At 32.6% G+C, this 22,273-nt stretch overlaps 1 protein-coding gene across 1 annotated transcript in view; it reads left to right on the forward strand.

The window, feature by feature from the left end:
- LOC129220759 (piezo-type mechanosensitive ion channel component-like) overlaps window positions 1–22,030 on the forward strand; it is a 146,524-nt gene extending 124,494 nt beyond the window's left edge. Inside the window, exons 32-43 of the mRNA XM_054855188.1 lie at window positions 961–1,222; window positions 1,898–2,077; window positions 2,247–2,345; window positions 2,457–2,550; window positions 4,166–4,214; window positions 7,525–7,672; window positions 7,995–8,039; window positions 8,123–8,289; window positions 9,237–9,401; window positions 13,307–14,145; window positions 15,206–15,464; window positions 21,402–22,030. Of these exons, the coding sequence (XP_054711163.1) occupies window positions 961–1,222; window positions 1,898–2,077; window positions 2,247–2,345; window positions 2,457–2,550; window positions 4,166–4,214; window positions 7,525–7,672; window positions 7,995–8,039; window positions 8,123–8,289; window positions 9,237–9,401; window positions 13,307–14,145; window positions 15,206–15,464; window positions 21,402–21,702 (2,608 nt within the window). The 3' untranslated portion in view covers window positions 21,703–22,030. The remainder of the gene's footprint in view (window positions 1–960; window positions 1,223–1,897; window positions 2,078–2,246; window positions 2,346–2,456; window positions 2,551–4,165; window positions 4,215–7,524; window positions 7,673–7,994; window positions 8,040–8,122; window positions 8,290–9,236; window positions 9,402–13,306; window positions 14,146–15,205; window positions 15,465–21,401) is intronic.
- The last annotated feature ends 243 nt before the right edge of the window (window positions 22,031–22,273 follow it).

The raw sequence follows: 22,273 nt of genomic DNA on the forward strand, positions 1-22,273 counted from the left end.
TTGTGAATGGCCTTATGTCGTATCTGTGCTTGATCTTGATAATGAAAGTAAGGCTATAACTGTTTCACAAGTTCATTTTTACAACATTTGATTCTGAGCTCCTTCTTGTAAAAATTTCATCACATCCAGAATGAAAAACATTTGCCTTAATGTATGATTCATAGAAAGTCGCGATTCTGTAGGTTTAGATGGCCAAAACGGATTTTAATGATGAAATGTAGCACTATGTGTGGTATGACTCTGATAACAAGTTGTTTAACTTCAGAAGAGTTGATTTGTTCTTGTGCTAAAAGTAAAATATTTTCTTATGTTGGCATTACACTGGGGTGGAAAATATGCTCCCATAGTGCCAAACTATTCTGATTTTAAAATCCTGCTACGTTCTGCTCTAGAAATGATGAAATTTGTACGATTTTGCACCCACCTGCACCGAAAACAAAAAGAAACAAAAGTTTTGGTTTCAAAAGCTCGACTAAGTTGCGTATAGGATGGCAAAAATTTCTACATTCTGCTCCATTTGCCAAAGTCTGTGGTCAACAGTGGCATATTCCCCATGTCGAGCATATCGCTTTTGCAGACTTTTGTTTTGTGGGCTCTGTAGGGGGTGTACAAGGTCAATAATGTTTATTTGTGAAGCAGATTGGCTTTCCTCCTTCCTATTTTAGCAAATAGAATTGTTTAATACTTTAGTCATTGAAGTTTAAATTATTAGAGCCGAGCTATAGCTTGCTGTAAAACTCGGTTTTATTTGGCTTATTCAATGCTTCATTAATTCGTTGTAATATCTGCACAATTTTACCAGTGTGAAAAATGTTTAAGTACTCTACTTTTTTTTTCTAGTTTAAGAAAAGTATTATGAAAAGTGCATAAACTTTAAAAATTGTTTATGCTAATATCATACGTATAGTTTTCTTTAAGAAAATTAAAAATCATATTTTAATGTGCATGTTTACATTCTAGCTGTGAACTTATGGATTCCCAAGAAGCATGGGAAAAAGATTTCAAAAAACAGCACTCAACTTTTGTACGTTTTCTAGTTGCTTTATACTATGCTGCAATATCTCGTTCGGAACTGCTTTGTTATATTGTCATCATTGTAAACCAAATGAAGTCTGCAAGTATTTTATCCATTCCCCTTCCATTATTTGCATTTCTCTGGGGGACACTCTCTGTGCCAAGACCTACAAAAGCATTTTGGATTACAATTATTACATACACTGAGGTATGTATGATATGTTTTACAAATAAATATGCCCTAAAATAGATATGTTTTTGCTCATGAACATCATATTGCGTTATTATGACTAGTGCCCGACGAAGCCTGGGCTGTAGATCAACTACGTAACTAAAAAAATCTTGGTTCTCTTTCTGAAATAACGAGAGAAACAAAAATTCATTACTAATATAATTTATAATGTAGATCAGTGGTGCCCAATCTCTTTTTTTTTTACCCAAGGCCTTTTTTTATTCAAAAACAACGCAGTAATTAACTTGTTTGCACCTGAGTGCAGTAATAAAAATTCTTTCAAGGGTGACTAAAATAGAAATTCATACTGAAGTTTAAGTAAAAAAAATTATATGAAAACAATAATTCCCTTTACTTTGTATAAAAAAGTAAAACAGTGAAGGTCCTTGTTTTTTTTTTTTTTTTTCAAAAACATCGGCCTATTCCATCTGCTTTTCGATGTTTTTTAAGGCCGATGGGCCAATATTTCCTGCAAGATAGCATTGGCCGCCGATACCAATGCTGATGGCTGAATTGTTGAACCATTGGCGCCAATGCATCGGTCGAGTCCTATTTAAATGTTTTTTTAATGTTTTTTTTATTATTGTGTCAAGATTATTATCATCTTATCACTATAATTTAAAACCTAATCCCCTTTTTTCTTTTTTTTAGATCATTGTGGTTTGTAAATACCTGTTTCAGTTTTACTTCTTTCCTTGGAATGATAAAGATCCTCCACCCAATAACCCCTTTTACCCAACTGTGATTTTGGGAATAAGGAAAGATGACAACTATGCTGTATATGATTTGTGTGTTCTCTTAGTTGTCTTTTTCCATCGATTTATGTTAAAAGTAAGTTTGAAATTAGTTTTTCCTTGGTAAGTTTATTTGTTGATATAGTGTTATGTTTATTTTTGAAAAATAATAAATTTTTCTTTAATTGATCGGTAATTCTTCAATATCATGAAAATCGTATATGCAATAAATAATCCTAAATCTCATGCTTTATATTTGTTTAAAGAGTCTTGGATTGTGGAAAGATGCAGAAAAAAGCTTGATCATATCCAATGTAACTCCCGAAAGCGTAGTTTCAAATGGAAAGGATTATCATTTAAGTAAAGTAAGTGTGATATTGCACTATGTTCTTGCTTAAGATTGAGATGGTATTAAATAATCTATCCATCAATTGTTTTACTTCGCTATCACATCAATACTTACGCTTGTTTTACAGAAATTACCTCACATACCTGAAATAAAAAAAGATGCAGCAGACTGTGATGGTGACAAATTAATTCCGTGTCCAGATGATTGCTCTGATGCAGAAGGTATATTCTATCTTAACAACAGTGTAACATACCAATTCTCAAATAAAAATTGTTTTGCAGTTTTTATGCTTTGAATCGCTTGATTAGCTGTGGGTACATCTTGCATTTTTTCCCCCATTGTCTTCATTACTCTCATCAGGAGTTGGTGTTAAATCAAATACCAAAGTAATTTGTGATTAGATGAGATGATAATGTGTTATCAACTTCTAGAAGAGTTTCAAGACAAAGAACGTCGAAGCTCTGGTCCTCAATTTAGCTGAAGGAAGATTGTCTGCAAGCAGGTTTCCTCCGATTGTTCAAACGACAAAAAGATAGAATGGAAAGAGTTCCATAGAGAGGCTTCTAACAGCTATAAAGCAAATTTATCTTTAAAAAAAAGAAAGAAAGGAGGAAAAAAACGCTGGTGTGAGTCTTATTTGAGAAAAATGGTTTGGATATGTTTGTACAGAAATGTATTAAGCGGAATTTTCGAAAAAGGGTTATATTAAATCCAGAAAATTTTAACATTATCAGTATTAAAATTTTCAGGGACCAGAAGAAAATGATATATTAAGCGTGATAATGTATGAAACGGGACAACTTAAAATCAGGGTCCCACTGCATCATTTTATATTTTTTTAAAATCATACCATCATACATAACCCTTTTAGAAGAAGAAAATAAATTTTACTTTTAGTTCTTGATTTTGTATGTCTTAAACTGACATTCTCCAAAAAAGTCAAAAGAAAAAAAAAAGAGAGGACAATCAAATGCATAAGAGCACTAGCATGCTTTATAAGAGTCTTGTGGCTCCTGACCCACACCACCGTGATTCCAAAAATGTAAGTGCGAAAGAACCCGAAAACATGTGTTTGTACTCTTTTTATATTGTTCTTTCCGAGACGGCAGCTTCGCTTAGGGCTTCGCTTGTTTGCCTGCCATTGACAGATGGAAAGGAAAATTGATGACCAATCCTAAAATTCGTGAGACGTTCCTACGGTGGGGTAGCAACCAAATAGGCTTGTTTATGACCCTGCTTTAACAAATAGCCCTTAATGACCATTAAACAGCAGCGCTTTAGACTCTGCCTAAAAAGCTTCATCTCCTCCATTTGGAGAGTCGCAACTTAAAAGTTGTCACTTTCAACAAGTCAGGATTGCATGATTACAAGGAGAAATTATGATTACTTAAATTTAGATTACAATTACAATTGTGCGAGAAACACTTGATTAAAATTACAAGATTACGACCATCCAGGCCAGACCTACATTGACATCGACCGACCGATTGCCAGATTATGATTATGATTGCACAAAAATGTAATCGATTACTCGGATTACGATTACGTAATCCACGATTACTCCAAGCCTACTGTGTATGTACAGTTTGTATGAAATTATTCTTAGCTTTTTTTTTCTTCTGAAGTAAGGGCTTCTGGTAACTAAAATGTTTGTATGTAATTGTTTTCTTAATTATTTTTTTTTTATTTACAATGAAATTTAAGCAGTGTAATACATCTTTTTATTTTATGTGTAGTAAGCATCACATTAAATTTCAAACAATTTCTTTTGTCCTCTCAATTTCAAAATGATTTAATAATTTATAACTCCTAAAGTGTAAATTCTATACATTTCAGATAGCGAATCTTCCTATGAAGAGCTACCAAAGTTAGATGTCAACCAAATGTATGTTAAATTTCAATGTTTTTGAAAAGTAAAATAATTTTATTAACATAATGCTAAGATTTTGTAGCTTGATTACTTTTTATTGCATAGTTATTAGAAAAGAAAGTTATGTTTGTAAAAATATGTATTCTGTAAAGCAGTAGTGCCCAAACTTTTTTTACCCTCGGATCACACCTCACATTCAGATGAATCTCGTTGGCCAAAGCTCATAAAAAATGTAAATGTATTTGAACTTGTTTTCTAGATAAATTGGGGAAACAAAGAAAATGAAAGTCTCCTGCAGGTCAAAAATTGATGTCATGCTTATTTTATTGATTAAAACTTTGCATCTACTTTAAGGAACCAATTTGTAACTACTTGACTTCAAATTTTCTACAATTATTCATAACACCAAATAAGGATGATCAGTAGTTTTTGAAGGTTTCATAATATATTTTTCGTTTTGTAACATTGAGCACGACGTTGGGCCACATATGGCCCACAGGTCGTAGGTTTGCACCACTGCTGTAAAGTATTGAACACTATTTCTTTAAAAAAAAAAAAGAATGCTTGTTGTTGTTACTTATGCTCCTCAGGAACCAGAGCCCAAATAGAGATGCTACTCGATTTAAGGCAGAGAGGTACGGCTTCTGTTTACTTGAGCACCTACTTAGGTGGAAGTCTGATTTGGCTCTGACAACATACGATAGATGGCAGCACTATCTATGGACAGTTTGATAATTTAGAACCAAACCAGAAGCCAAATAACTCTGGGCTTTGCTCCCCCAGACATATCCTTTCACTTGGAGGACTTCATGATGGGCTGCAGATCTTAAGAATTTAATCCTTTGCTACCATATCATTTTTCAGACCACAGCCCTATTCACTTAATTTTTTTGAGTTGTAGTAGCTTGTTTGGTTTGACTCCCAATTGAAGAATTGTAAGTTTATTGTCAGTTTTATTAAAATCATCCATGTGTGATAAAGCTGACTGGTGCACATTAAATCTGTATTGGTCACAAAGTCCTCCAAATCCCTATTCATATCAATACCTCTGTGGATATTGGATCAGGTTACCCGGCTCTCGACCTGGATGAAAAAGAACTAGCTGTCTTTTGGATCCCCTTCTAACTAGTAAAGCCACATGCAAAATGACGACAGTCTGGTTATGACATCCAGAGACTGTAGTTTCATACTTGCTATTAACTATCCATTTGGAATAGTCAATAACCAAGCTGGAGGTAGCTTTAATCACCTTGACAGTGAGAGTGCCAACAAACTGGTGGCTAAAATCAGTTTAGCACACCAGTGAGAGTCCTGGACAATGGGGCGGTTCAACTCATTGATTGAAGGCAAAGTATGGATAATAAACAGTAAATTACTGCCCAGGGCTAAGGCAGAATTACACACACACACACATGTAAAATACTGACAGTCGGTTTACAACATCCAGAGACTGCAGTTTTGTCCTTGGACCAACTATCACTTGTAAGCCACCTCTGTCGTTGGTGCGGGGACTCTGGAGCAGTGGCGTAGCTAAAAACTCCTCAAGGGGGGTGTCTTGCCTAAAATCAGCCAACTCTGATATTTGGAAATGTAAATTAAAGCAGAGATATTTTAAGTTTTTGGCACACAGTATTACATACAAATAATTGAATCAATGATGTAAAAAGTATTTTAAATAATATGGAATAACTTGAATTTGCATTATTGGAGCTTAACTTTGAGCTTCAAGGGAGGGGTCCGTACCCGGGGACCACTCCCTCTCCTACACCGCTACCCCGGAGAATGATAGTGTTGGCTTAATTTTTGTCTCATGCATTTCAACCTAGCCCCTGTCTTTCATATTTAGAAGTTCCTTGTTGTGCTGTTGTTGGTATTAGAGTAAGATAAGATGCTGGAGAAGCATGCTATGAGGGTGACAAAGGAAACAAAGTCATGATTCTTCTCATGGCTTCTTACATCTAGTGTCTGATCAGCTCCTGCTTGATTCGACACAATTTATGCCCTTTCTGCCAATGCTGCATTTTATTTGAGGCAATAGCAGCGTTTACATGAGTCTTTTGTACCTGGTATTTCCCTGCTTCAACTCCGAAAAAAACTGGATGGAAAATACACCTCTCACAGGCAAAAAGAGCTTGTATCCTGTATTTAAGAAAGGGGTTTTGCCCCACATCCTTTGCGGCTATACCCTGCTAATGCGCACATTTGTTTTGTGAAGTGCATTGTGGGTAAAAACTCCGCTTTGACTCTAGTCGATAACAGAAGGAAGAAAACTCCACATTTCCTCAGCAAATAACCTGAACATGGTGAAAAGCAAAGGATGGGTAAGTGGATATTTTCAAGTTTTGAGTGAAACGCATGTAAATTTCCAGTCGTAGGTTGATTTTAATTGAAAAGTTTTTCTGAATCATGCTGCACAACAGCACTTTCCAGGACTGCTTGTACTATCTCCAGGCCCATCGTTTCAGGGATCACTAGGAGCCAATTAAGCCCTCCCCCCCTCACTTCCCTGGCTTTGAGAAATTAATATATTTGCATATATGTGAGTGTGGTTTTGTTTTTTTCAGCATAATTTGCATTTAGTATCCCCCCCCCCCCTCCGGAGGATTTCGATATGACGGGTTTGACTACCTCTTATCCCAAAGCAGAGGAGAGGTTCACCTGCCATTTGTACTAGTTATCTCCAAATTTTTGAGTTTGACACTTCTATCCCTTTGCGTCTCACTTCCTCATTTGTCATATAGCTGAGTTCTCAATCTTTGACTCTTAGATGGTTACTAGTATTATTGTGGTATTTTTTTTTCTCTTTCCTTTCTTTCTTTCTTTTTTTTTTTTTTTTTTTTTGCAATTCCTCGTCAATGACGAAAGAGGAATTTAGCAAAGCAATTACTGTCACCTGTGAGGAAAGCAAAACTTCAAGTTGTGGAGGGAGCCATTTTTGCTGTTAATTAGAGATTAGTCAAGTTGAAGACTTAGTTAAGTGTTTGAAATTATGAATGTTTGGTTTTTAGGAGTTTTGTTTGGTTGAAATGCTTTATTTAGTACATTATGCTATTTGAATCATTTCTATTGTTTAAATTCTCTTGTAAATAGTAAGGTTCTATTATCAGGTTTGTTTTCAACAGGGGAAAAAAAGAATATTTTCTGCACATTCTAGTTGGAAGACTTACTTGTAGATGTTTATAATAACAATGATTTTTCTAAGAAGAACATTTTGTGTGTGTCTTTTTTGTTAAAATGTAAACAAGTTAAGAATATTGTCATCTGATATTGCTCAGGAGGATAAACATTCAAATTTAACATCTTATTATTATTATTTTTTATATAGTGTCAACTCAATCGTAGACCCTGTGAAAATGTTTTTTTACCATCTTCTTTATCCTGAGTACCGTGTTACTGTAGATGTATATGCTCTTATGTTTTTCTGCGATTTCATCAACTTCTTCATCGTTGTCTTTGGCTATTGGGCATTTGGGGTAAGATTAATTTTTTTATTCATATTTTTGCAAAACATCTGTTATGATTTCAAACAAGTGAAATAACCTAGTTTTAAACAATTTTTTTAAAAATAGTGGTAAAGTGTTGTGTTATAATTGAACTTGTATTTTAATGTTGCTTTGAATTTTAATGTCTTATAAACTCTAAATGTATTTTTTACACCATTTTAATTTGAATTTAAATTTTTCTGATAGTAATATGAATACTTCCATATTAAATTTGATTTACTAGTTAATAAAAGTTATGTTTTTAAAATTGAATTTTGTATGAAATCTTACCTATTAAATTTTATTTCTGCAGACTGAAGGTTCTGAAGCTGTTACATCATATTTTGAAGAAAATAAGGCAAGTTAATTTGGGATTCTGCCAGTAGTTTTTTGAAACTAAATTTTGCTTTTCTTTTTTAACATTTTGTCTTTTAATTCTAGGTTCCAATACCATTCTTAATTATGTTGATAGCTCAATTTGCTACAATTGTCACTGACAGAGCATTATATTTGAGAAAATATATATTAGGAAAACTAATATTTCAAGTTATATCTGTTTTTGTTGTGCATATGTGGATGTTCTTTATTCTTCCAGCCATTACATCAAGGTATGTTGTCTAATTTCACTTTTATTTGTTGGCTATAAAATAACAAAATGCACTATTGTTTCGTTAATTTAGTCATCAATAATCTATGTTTTTGGAAATTAACTGTCGTTATTGGGTATTTTTCTAGGTGCCCTATAATTTTTCTTCAAATAATAACTAACTTTTTAACATTTATGTTTAAAATCAGTGGTGTAGTCAAAAGTGGGATTTTGGGGACAGTATCCCTTCACTTCTTTATATTTTAATTGAATGTATCCCCACTTTACCTTTAAATGTATTTTTAATTTCAATAATGTTTTATGTTCACACCCATACACCCCCCCCCACACATATTTTTCAGGATTACAATGGGTAAAATAGCCATAAACACTCAATATAATGGTAAATCTGAACAAATTACTTACAAGTAACCCTACCCAAGTGTGAATCACCGATTGGAATAACACTTTGCACATTTATAGAACACTTAAAAATAGTGAACTCATGTTTTTTTTTTCTTTTTTCTTTTCTTTTTATCGTCAACAAACACCTTTAACGGGGGGAAATTCATCCCTTAATATTGGATAGTTGGGAATTGGAGGGTACAATATATTCTTTTATTTTACAGATTCATTCTAAAAATTCACATAATGATTTACAATCTGAAAAAAACTGAACAAAATAAAGTTGACATGTTTCAGGATTTTACTGAAAATACTACACTTCACACTTGGGTAGGGTTACTTGTTTTGTTAGAAACCAACTATTGGTAAATCCTGAAGAAATATATTTTCGACTGATTTTATGCCAAAACAAAATTTATCTTTACATAGAAGTTTTGTTTGTTTTCATATGTAGACCACAAATCTTTCATTGAAATCACTAGTGATTCAATTTATTTAAAAAAAAAAAAATGGTGCTATGGAGGCATTTTAATATATGCACTTAATTGTGAAACTTTCTTTTAGGGATTTTGTATCAACTGGTAATTTACCTCCCAAAATGTGGTACTTTTTCAAATGTATATATTTGCTGCTTTCTGCACATCAAATTCGATCTGGATATCCAACTCGTATTTTGGGTAATTTCTTCTGCAAGAAGTACAATTATGCTAACCTTTTCCTTTTTAAAGGGTAAGTACAATGAAAAAAACTAATTCAGAGTAAAAGTGGTTAAAGAATGAAACTATTTTTTCTTTTATATGCTACTGCTATTTTCATATGATTACTTTTCTTAAAATGAGTTAATATTTTGTTCAGTAAACTGTTAAACATTTGCGGACACATTTTGCTTGCTTTCCAAAATGAGAAACCAAAATCAAATTTAATCTCTATATATTTGATTGCTCGTAAAGAACCTGCATTTCTGATGCAAATTCTGAAATATTTCTTAAGTTGAAGCATTTATTTAAAGTTTAATGACCTTCATGATTTTGTTTAAAAATTAATATAAACCACTTTTACAAAAAATTATAACAAAATGCTGTAGATTATGGGCACTTTCTTAAATGAAGTACCAATATTTCTGCTCTTTCTCTAAGTGTAGTAGATCTTCTAATTATCTTTTTGTTATCATGTTCGTATATAATAAAAAAATAAATAAATAAAAATATGGGATAAGTGAGAATATTCGACTATCCCTCTGATGATTAAAAATTCTTTTGTCATCATCCTTTTTGTCATTTATGTATTAAAATGATCTGTCACCTGTATATGATGTGCACTAGCTTCTATGTTTGAGATACTTATGATTTATAGTAAAAAGTAACTCTTATGCATTTTTAATCTTCATAAAAGTTAACTTTTAAGAGCATAAACATTTAATATTTAAACCTTTTGAACAATGATGAAAGTTTTGTACAATTTCTTGAATGAAGTGCTGTGATTTCTACCATTTTTCTCAGTGTGTGGCAAATAATGATAGTTTCATTTTAATGCATGCTCTTATGTAAAAGTTTTCTTTACATATCTGTTGATGGGTTTAGAGAAAACTGTATTATTACCAACTCCAATTGTTATATTGCAGCAGTTAAGAGGGTATATTGTACTTTCTGTAAGTAAATGTATGCCCAAAATATGTGATGAATTAAAATACTCATACATTTTTAATCTTCATTAAAATAAAAAAAAAACACTTTTAAAGGAATATGAACATCAAATCCTTTATACTTTTTATGAATGATACAAATTATGCTAATACATTTTCAAAAAAGTTTTCTTTTTAGTTTAACAGGATTAATTTCTCTTATAAATGAGCTGAAAGTATGTAAACAAGAGTAGTTATACCCTTCAAAGATAACTTTCATTGCTGTTCCAGTGACATTAAAATCAAGGTTATCCTATTTTGTCCAACCCGGAAAAAACCGTCCCATACAAAATGTCATTTTGTTCCCTTTTTCGGTAAACAGAAAGGTTTTAGTTCAAAATTTGAAGTTAAAAAATAATAAATATTTATATAGATTTTTCTTATTCAAATACTATTTTAATATAAAAATAGAATGCATAAATATGCATATAAACAATTGATTGAAAAATATTTTAAAGGGAAAATGAAAAAAATTAAGATCAGTTGAAGCTTATGTAAGTGTAAAATGAATAAATCAAATGAGTGTTAATAAGTTATAATGCATGTACTAGCATTTATAGAAACAAACACATCAGCTGTGCATTTTAAGATGTTTATCTGTGATGTGGAGGTTTATTGCCCATAATAAATGCATTTATAAAATTAAAAAGTAAAAATAAAAGGTTTTTAAAGGTTGGAGTCTCTCAAAACATTAAAATCATATTTAAAAAGAAAAACTATAACAAAGGAAATGTTGACATGAAGTGAAATATGTTATTGTAATACAAATACAAGTGTGATGATCAGCAACAGGCTCTGAATGCAGCTAGGCTGTTCCTAGTCAATTTATTAGTCCCCAATGAAAATTAATGGCCATTTTAAAGCTATCTACCCATTTGCTAATTATAGTCTCTTCCGGTACACTGCTCTGAGTCCCCACCACCCTACTAAAGTAGTAATTTGTATGGCATTAACATATCCATAAAAAAATGCAGAGTACATAAATATTTTACTATGGGGTGACATCAATAAAAACACGAAAAATATAACAGTAAAATGTTTTTTGTCTATAAATCTTTGTTTTGTATGTATGTCTCCAAGCATTTCTTTTGACTTTTCCATTGAGTTCAATTTCTACTATTGTAATATATAATTGTGTAATTACGCCCGATTGCTTATTCATGTTGTTAAATTTTATTACGTTTAAGTAAATTATGATCTAAAATTAGTTGCACTAATGTGTTATTAAAATTTTTTTGGATTTATTAAATTCTAAAGTGACCAACCATTCTATTTAAATTAAATGATTAATTCATAATACATAATGTTTTTGAATTATATACTAATTTTATTACACCATAACAATAAATTTATGTGTGGATAATCAGTTGATTTTTCATTTCGTCCAATTTTGAACATTTTGTCCAATTTCTTCTGGCATCCCGGACTTTTTACAAAAAAGTGAACAAAATAGCAATCCTGATTAAAATAGCTGCCAACTTTTACTTTTTTTTTAGTTACCACTTATAGTAATTGAACTTTTTCTAATATAATTGTTGAAAATACAGTGAATGCTTGATAGGACAGTCACTATTGGGTAGACTTATTCACAAAATGACATGACATGCAAATATTGCAAAACTGTTCTAGCTTCTTTGATCATCAATTTGTAGAATTTTGATTGTAATATACCATTTTTTTTTCAAATGTTTTGTTCCCTTTCTGCCTTATCTCAATTCTGTTTTCTTAATGACAGTACACAAATTTCTACTTTTCGTTGTTCTGATTACAGAAGCAAAGTTCTGGAAAAGTTTTACCTATAATTTATGATAAAACCCATTAGAAAATGATATTTATTACCCATAAACAAAAATCATGTTACATAGTGCTATAGACTGTTTTTGAACGAAGTTCTAATATTTCTGCATTTTTAGCCTACTTTCCGAGTAAAAGTCAAAGAAAGAAGAAAAAACATGAAAGAAGGCTTAATGCATCTTAAAAATACCACTAAAAACGAAAAAAAGTTTAAAATAAATAAAATAATTAAATAAATATTGAAAAATTAAAAATTGGAAAGTAGGTATTGAGATGGGGAAAAATAGTTTGTCGGTCGGTCTGTCACCCCCCCTCCCTAATAACTTTTGAGTAAACAGTCCAATTCGAACAATCTTTTTTTTTTGTTCGAAAGATCTTGGTGAGGTCTCGCCTCATTTCCATATTTCACTTTTTGAACAATTTTGTTCATGTTTGAACAGTTCAAGGCCCATTTATCACACAAGGGAAATTTAAGGCAAATATAACTCCCGCATTAGAAGCAAATTTGCACCAAACAAACTTCGTTGGAAGAATATCTTGATGAAGAACATATATAGAAAATATCTTTTTGATTTGAAAAATTTTACATTTAATTTTGAACCATTCAAACTCGTTTCAAATGATTTTTTTTTTAAATTTAATGTATTTATTTTGATGAGCTTATCATTTTTAATTATTTTTCTTTTTAAAGGCAATTAAAGATTTTTTCTCATGGAAAAAAATATATTAGCTGCTTTGTTTAAAAGGTGTTACTACTTTTTTGTTCTTTCATTTATTTTTTATGTATCTGTTTCTTTATATGAACAAGACATATTTTGTTTCTAGAAATCATCTTAAAATGTTAAAGTGGTATGTTTGGCATAATTTGCAATCTCAGCTAATTTAGTGAAGTTTGATTAGATGCTAGAAAGTTGATGTTGGTATACAGGAAAGTAGGCTCATTTAGTTCTGGACAGAACTTCTTGTTTTCTTTGTGTTTGGGAGATAGTTATTCCTATGCAGTACCTTTATGTAACTACATTTGTGATAAAAGTTTGATAGATTATAACACTTATACACTTCTAAGCTTTATAAAAATTTGATCTTTAAAATGACATAAAGATTTCCAAGTTGAAATTTTGAAAATAATTATTAATATTATTCTCTTATCTGTTTTTAGATATATGATTATTCCTTTCCTATATGAGCTTAGAAGTTTGATGGACTGGATTTGGACTGATACCAGTATGAACATAAGCAATTGGCTGAAAATGGAAGATATTTATGCAAACGTATTTGTTTTGAAATGTACCAGAAGAGCAGAAGCAGACTACCCAACACCTAGAGGTGCAAAACGCACTGCTCTGATAAAGTATGGTGTTGGTGGCTTCTTACTATTTTTAATCATCCTCATCATTTGGTTCCCACTCTTACTGTTTGCATTGGGCAACACGGTCGGTCGAAGCAACATTCCCATCAGTTGCACGGTGGAACTCTCCATCACTGGCTATGAACCCATATTTCAAACCACTGCCCTGAGGCATCAGATAAAAAGTTTCACTGATGCCCAATGGAAGCAGATGGAAAAAGAAGTGGCAAATTTGGCCCATCCATCAACCACCAGTTTTCTCACTGGATATGACAAAGATGACACTGTCATAGTTGAACTGAGCAACAATTCAACCTCTGTCTGGACAATCAGTCCTCCTAGTCAAAAGGCCTTGATCGAAGAATTGAGGGGCACAAATGAGCTTAAAATGGTGTTATCGTGGTCTTTCATGAGAGACAAAGAACTTCATGCTACAGATCCCATTGTCAGAGATCAAAATGAACTGAACTTGACTGATACTGGTTTGAGAGATAGCTTGGCTAGAGCTTTGAGTGTAAACTATGGTAATGTTTCAACTATTCGTGGAGCAATTCCTGAATCTACAAATATCCAGGACATATTTCCCAATTTCGTCAAAATACCTGGAAAAGGAACTGCTTCTGTTGTGAAACAGTTCTACAGCAAAGAAAGTAAGTTTGTATTTGCTTTAATAATAATATTAAAGGTTCCAGGCTGTTGTGCCATAGTCGGAGTATAGTAACTCCAAATGTTTGGACGGCATCTGCGTTGGTCATCTTCAGTGGCACTGCGGACGCAGCTTACAGGGAAGCGGTTTCTTAGCAACTGATGTAAGTATCGAAGTGTTGTCAATATTTATGAGGGAAGAGCCGCAGATGCGGACAAAGCATTTGGAATTACTCTGGGCACAACAGCCCAGAATCTTTTAATATTATTGACACTGTCCATGAAAGCCTTTACTCTTACATTATGTTTGCTTTATTTTTTTCTTTTTTCTAAATGATTAGCTTCACTAACACAGCTAGAATTTTCTTCTGTAAGGGGAAGTGAGGAGTGGTTTGGTTATAATAACATAGAACTTTGGGGGAAGGGCTTGTTATGCAATCTTTTTCTGTTTATTCAGCATGGCCATAATTAAATTGCCCTACTTTATAGTTATCTGAAAATGGAACTAATGCTCAAATTGGCTAAAATTTTTGTGATAATGAAGGAAGGGTTGGGAATTTGTTTAAGCAGATAGTAAAAATAGTTAAAAATTCCTGCAGTAAAAGGGTTTTTAATGAAATTTTAAACATTTAAAATTGCATGCATTTTGATAGTTTAACATCTTTCTTGCAACAAAAGAAGTTAAACATTACAGCCATCATTTTCAGCTACAATCTGGAAAAGTAAGTAACATGTTCTATAGTTTACCACAGTTTTATGCTAGGAAATGCTACTACCATTTCAAAATGCTGTTTTAAATATCATTTGATGTTCTTCCTGGGTGTGGAAGCGATAATGTATTGCTTAAACTACCCCTCAGAAGTTGCTTTATACTCAGAGTTAGCAATCAACAGAGCCAAAATTATTTGAGTGCGCCAATGACATTTTATTTTTTTAAGTGATACATCAGCAACATTATTTATGTATTTTTTTTTTTTTGCAGAAATTTAATGTTACACTTAATATTTCTTACAAATGTTTTATTATTCTTGAAGGAACTTACATGAAATATTTCTTAAATTCTAGTTACAAGAAATAAATCATTTTTTGGTACAACGCCATTCCGAGGCTTGAACATATCAATGTGGACTGGAGATATGTTGAATGACACTGACATGCCAAATTCATCCATAGCTCATTATGTAGAGTGGTGGGAAGTTCAAGATGACTGCAGCAGTAAAACACCCTATGGAATTTTGGGCATTCAAAATTGTAATTTTTTGAGAATCATCGCATTCAGCGACAAAGCTTTTCCCTCAGAATTGTCCATTATATCTGGATATGGGTAAGATATTTCATATCTCCGTGTGCTAACTTTTTTTCTTAGAAATGGCAGGAAGCGCAATTTCTCCGAAGTGTCGAATACCGAAGCTTCAGCCAACTAATGGCTGGAGCTTCGGCTGCTATGCATGTTGAGTTTTAGCATTAAATGCACAATAAATGCATATAACATCATTTAATTCTCCATATATTTTACTATTAGTTTTTTCAACATTTGTAGCTTACTGTTCTTTTTTAAATTAATACATATCAACAATTAAGATTTCACTTTTGCTTTGCACCGGTAGTACCAGAAAAGCCCATGTTTCTAATTTTTCATTAGAATAAGTATTATAAAACATTATTAGGAATATTAAAGGCATGCTCTACATTTAAGTTAATGTTTATAATAACCAACTAATATGATAAAAAATTAATCTTTTATTTCAAGTATTAATCTGGAATTCTTTTTTCAATTAATCTGAAATAATTTTTTTTATTTTAATTATTTAAAACAAATATTTAGAATGTAAATCTAGGGTGGATGTGCTACTAATGGGGGGGGGGGGGGACTGGAGGCTTTCCTTATTTTGATTTTGACACACAGAAAAGAAATAAATAAATAAATAATAATATCAATAATAAAATTAAATTAAAATGTAGCTCTAATGTTATGCATTGACAGTTATCTGCATGCTTTACAATCCTGGCTTGTTGTTGATAATCTAGATTAATGAATACAAAATAAGTTATGTTGACAGATTAATGCATCTATTTAAAAAACTGAAATATGGTACCTACAACTAAAAATAAAATATAATTCTAAAACAAATAACTTAAGGATGCCTTTTAGTTCCATATCCGCCGTTGAATACGTAAGAACACTATATGACCAAAAGTATTGAGGCACTTTCAAAGTTCACATTTTTACGGATTTCTCGAGAAATAAAAGACCAATCGCTCTGCAATTCTTTCACATAAAAGGTATACTCCAGCCACCATTTTCCAACAAAAATTAATTCTACTATTCATTTAGGGGGCGAACAACAAATTGCGGAAACAAAAAAAGGTTTTTGATAATTTTTCATGGTAAATAGCTGGGAATAAGCTACAAATTTCAGAAGTAAGTTAAAAATCTATCTAGATTTTATTTTTATATTTTTGTAAAAGTATCTCTTATACCTACAGAGATATAAGCATTTCTTTCAAAAATGCAAAAAATTTTTTTAAAGGTTTTCGCCTCATATCACGCAGAGTTTTCCATCAAACGTTACTAAACTTTCAGAATATTTGACATCATATTAGAGAAACATAATAATAAAATTTGAATTTAAAATATTGAAAATTTAATGAAATATGAACGTTTAAAGCAATTTTTCACTGTGCATACGCAAAAGATAACGATTTATAACTTTCATAATCGGAAGCCCAGATATATCCTACATCTCATAAAAAATTCCACTTTGATATCTTTAAAATCTAAAAAGTTATCAGCGGTCTAATGAGCCGAATTTTAATAATTCTTCGCTAGACGATGTTCGCAAATAATCCGTTCTTATCATGAATCACTTTGCAACGATAGCAGGAAAGTGTTGCTAGTTTGTGAACGACCCCTTACCATTCCTCGCCTATCCAAGAATTATAGAAATTCGGCTCATTAGATTGCTGATAACTTTCAATTTTAAAGATATTGAGGTGGAATTTTTTTATGAGTTGCAGGATATATCTGAGCTTTGTGGATGATAAATGTTGATAATTTGCATTTTTGAAGGAAATGCTTTATATCTCCCTGGGTATAAGGGATACTTTTATGAAAATATAAAAATAAATTTTTGATAGATTTTTAACTTATTTCTGAAATCTATATAGCTTATTCCCAGCTATTTACAATGAAAAAGATCAAAAACCTTTTTTTGTTTCCTCAATTTGTTGCTGGTCCCCTAAATGAATTGCGAACTTAATTGTTATTGGAAAATGACAGTTATGGTATACTTTTTATGTGAAAAAAATTACAGTGCAGTTGATCTTTACTTCCTTGAGAAATCCGTAAAAATGTGAATTTTTGAAAGTGTCCCAATATTTTTGGTCATATATTGTGATTGCAATACAAGTATATCGAATACTGGTATTTGAAGCTATTTTGCAATTCAACTCTCAAAGAGAAGTTATAACTAGCTGTAAATTCAAAAGAAAAAAAATACTACACACGATACAAAAGAAATACACCCAAACACAAAATAAACGAACTGATGTGTGAATCACATGACTTCCTTTTACTCCAATTTAATGTCATTTCCCCATTATTGGCAATTTTAATGTGATTCAATTGTTTACTCTCTAAATATCACCAACAGTGGCCAAATTGAAACCAAAGTTTAAAAAAAATTAAAATTAAAAAAAAAAAACGCCAAATTTGTCGCCAAGTTGGCAACAAAACTTGGCAACCAAAAGACTGGCGACAAGTGTCCGAATTATAACACCACTTGAGTTTACATCGAAATTAACAATGATTTCCCCTTAAAAGGGGCAAAAGACCCCCTTAGGAACATCCAAATGCAACCAAAAGGGAAGGTGCACAACTAGGCCCCACCAGGAGTCTACGTAGGAAATTTTAACTTTCTAGGACATACCGTTTTTGAGTTATGCGAGATACATACGCACATACATATGTACATACGTACGTCACGAGAAAATTTATTGTAGTTAATTCGGGGGTCGTTAAAATGGATATTTCGGGTGTCTGTAGGTTCCTAAGCATATATCCAGGTGTGGTCCGGTTGAAAAAAAAACTCAACATTCATTTGGGGGTGAGAAAAATGGAAATTAAGGCCGATTTTTGAGTGAAAATTTTTTCGCGAATACAATACTTCCTTTTTTGTAAAAGGAAGTAAAAAAGGATTCATCTGAAAATACCATGCAAGAGACCCATAGGCGGATTTAAAACTGAGTTCCTAGGGGGACAGCTTTTTATTTATTTTTTTATTATTAGCATTATCAGTTGTATTGATTACAACTGGTTGGATTTAGACATAGCGTGCTTCTAAGCTATTTCAGGGTTTGGGTCTCTTTAGTAGTCTAGTCAACTTCTCTATCGGCGTCAAAAAAGGCCATTTTTTAAGGCTCCCCCCCCCCCCCAATGCATTATACATAAGGTCTAATAAGGTGGAAAATGGAGTCCCTTTTAAGTAGGGGATAGAATATCTCCAATTTTAGGGGGTCCGGGGATTTCTCCCCTGGAGGAATTTTTGTAAAATAGATATAAAAATTCTGCATTTTGAAGCTTTAGAAGGAGTAATTGGAACTACTAAAATCTCGGAGACAAATAGCAAAACACTCTTTTGCAGATTACGATAATACAGACTAAAAATGTGTTTTCAGGTTGACAAATCAATTACAACAGTTATCAGAGAGAAAAAGCGAAAAAGAATAGAAGATTATGCATTGTTATTTGCTTACTTTGGCTGTTGGCTCAATTCAATCAGTTTTCTGCTCATGCCTCCAACCCACCGACAAATACAACAGTGAATTAAATACAAAATGATCAATAGTAAAAAAATGCTTTAAAAGAAATGGTGTATAGATTTAGAAAAATAGGCCATTTGCACAGTTCATAATTTATACACTTGATAAGAAATAAATGTGTGAAGCACATTTTGCTGAGGAATTTCAAACACTCATCTAATCCGTTTCAAGGACTTGAGAACAGTTAAAATTATTTAAGGCACTTAAATTGGCCTTTCCAGTCTCTGAAATTTAGTACTTGATTGTACTGTTTTACAGTATTGTTCTAACTTTGTAAGAAACAACTATTTTAAGCTTGGGGCTTCAGTGGCCAAGCGGTATTGCTCAGCAACTGCTTGCATGCATAGAGGCACAGGTTCGATTCCCCCCTACTACCCTGGGTGTTCTTCTGATTTCCTCGTATTGTAATAAATCTGAATTGTGCTATCTGTCAAATGTGTCTGAGTAAAAGTCGGACGTCCACCTAAAATGGGGCTCAGTCAAACGGAAGCCGCTCATATTAGCCTCAAAAGTGGATTAACGCCTCTGTTATTCATTGCCTTGGGTGCTCCAAGGGCCATCAGGAACAACAACAACATTTTAAGTTTAAAAGAAAAAAAACTATTGATTTCTCATTACAACAACTCTTTATTTTCAATTACAAGTAGTGAAAAAAAAAAAAAAAAATAGAGGTAGTGTTTTTTTTTCTTTCTGGGCTGAACAGATTAACAATATGCAGAAGAAGTAAGATAAACGCAAGTTATACAAAATAATTTCCAAAATTACTGCATTCGGGATTAAATAAACAGCAATATATGAAACATGTGAGTCACAAAAATTTATCTCAAGTAAAATGCTACAGAAACGTGAGAACCATGATTTTTATATTTTTGATGCAGGATGTGGCAAGGAGCTAAACTTGACACACTTTGGCATTTCTCTCTCCCCCCCCCCCCCCCATCATTTGCTATGAATTTTTAAATTTATGGTTTGTATCCACACTTTTCCAAATTTTCAAGGTTTACAAGCACCTTAACATGGAATTTATTTTTTCAAGTACTTTTCTTCTTTTTTTTAAAGAAGAAATCATGAAATTTTCCGGAGTTGGGGGCCTTCAACAAAGCGGGGTGCCCTCAACTATAGCTTGTTTAGTTTGTAGGTAAATCCGTTTTTTTTTTTAATCTTTGTTTTAGTTTCCAATTTGTTGAAACAGTCATTGATTTTTTTAAGTATAACAGCTGATTACTCATATTTTCACTTATATACTTGCTCTAATGGTTTTCAATTCGAAGTAGTCGTTTTCAACAACCCGGTAACAGCTTCACTCTTTGTAATACAGTGTGTGGTGCCCCCCCCTCCCCCATCAGAAAAGGACAGTTGTTATTCTCTTCATTTTCACTTCTGAACTTTTCAAAAAAAGAAAAAAAAATCATGATTTTTTTTTTTCACATTTTTGAAGGTGTGCTGTTACCATGTATAAAGTTCTCCCAAGGCTGGGGGGCATTGACCCCCCTCGCCCCCCCCCCCATAAATCTGCCCATGAAGATACCAAATTGTTTGAAGACTTCCAGGCAATGGAGGAGATGTATCTCGCATTGTTACCATTACCACTGACCTGTATGTAATCGGAAAGTGTATTTTCAACTGCACTTTTTTTTTTTGTTGGAAATTTGTGCATTAAAGAGAGTTTCATGCTTAATGACAATTCAATGGATGCATTATGTTTCTTACTATTATCGATTTGTTCCTTCATTTTATTTTTGTTCACAATATGCTTCCATTTTTGCACAAAATTATGAAACATGGCAACAAAACAATGTTTTCAATCTTTTTTTGAGAAATTTCTGATACCGGTATTAATACCGGTATCCCGGTCTCACTTTTTAAAAATAGTGAATACCGGTATTGCATATTTGGTCCGGTATTGCAATCCCCTAGTCATGTAATGCAACATCACCATTATTATAAGTTTCAAAACTAGAAATATTTGAAGAGTGTTTAATACGTCATCATTTTCAAACTTGAGTTTTTTAATAAAACTATAAACTAAATGTAACGTAACTTTCAATAGAATATATTGATAATAAACATTTTATTTATTCTCCAAAAGGAATTAAGTGTATACATTTTTATTATGATTTATCATAAGGTACAATTTTGAATTTAAAGGACAATATCTTATATAATAATTGCAAAAGAAAATTCGCAACACATTGTCTCAGGCTGAAGCAGCCGAACCACAGCTCATGTTTCGGCTGAGCCAAAGCTTCGATGATTTGGCCGAAGTCCCACTTTCAAAATGCTGTATAAAAAGAACCACTGGTAAAAATGACTTCTTATTTTACATCCTTTTATGATACAATTCTCATATAATGCATGCAAAATATCATTATTCTGTAATTTATAAAACTTGTAACGTGTATGACAACTGAAAGTTTGGATTATTTTGTCTCTTTTTCAGAATTGTGGGGTTATATACCACATTTGTTCTAGTCGTGTCTCGCTTGGTGAGAGGCTTCGTCGCAGGAACATCCTTCACTATTATGTTTGATGACATGCCTTATGTAGATCGTGTACTGCAGTTGTGCTTGGACATATACCTGGTGCGAGAGAGTGGAGAATTCACCCTGGAGGAAGACTTGTTCGCGAAACTCATATTCCTCTATCGCTCTCCGGAGATGCTCATCAAGTGGACAAAGCCCCCTGAGAATGTCCCGGACCCTGAAAATGAAAACCGACAGCTTCCTGGTCTCCAACGATAGTGGAAACCAGGAAGTGTGTGTCCATTCATGGCCGCACTTAATTCTAATAGGCCATGACAATCGCTGAGACTCATGGCAATAAGAGGGCGCAACAGGCAACCCCTGCTTTCCATTACGTTGCCATTAATTGGTGGCTTCGGTTCAGCGCCTCTTGTGGTCAAAATGGGCGACATATGAAGTTTCGAAATTTTCAAGAATTTCAAGAGCAGATCATAGTTGCATCGGTGCAATACAGAAAAATCATAAATAGTTAAGGCCCTTAAAGCGTCAGCTCCATCTAGTGGGGTCATGGTCCAACGATACGAAGCGTCCAATGATAGTGTAACTATTTGTGACAAAAAGAATGGGAAAATAATTCGAGAGAATAACTTGTAACTCAACAATGATTCTGAAATTATGTCAAGAATTTTTGTATTGAAGTGTTAGTACGTAGAGAGAGATTTTTATTTATAAGTGTTAAAACAGTACAAATATCTGCTTATGCTAAGTGCCTTTTTCGTTTGGCGACTTGTATTTTTTTTTCAAAGTATTTGCTTCAGACAGAATTGTGATAGATTTGATTGATGATCTT

The sequence above is a fragment of the Uloborus diversus genome, chromosome 4 (genome assembly GCF_026930045.1).
Source record: "Uloborus diversus isolate 005 chromosome 4, Udiv.v.3.1, whole genome shotgun sequence".
NCBI classification, from domain to species: domain Eukaryota; kingdom Metazoa; phylum Arthropoda; class Arachnida; order Araneae; family Uloboridae; genus Uloborus; species Uloborus diversus.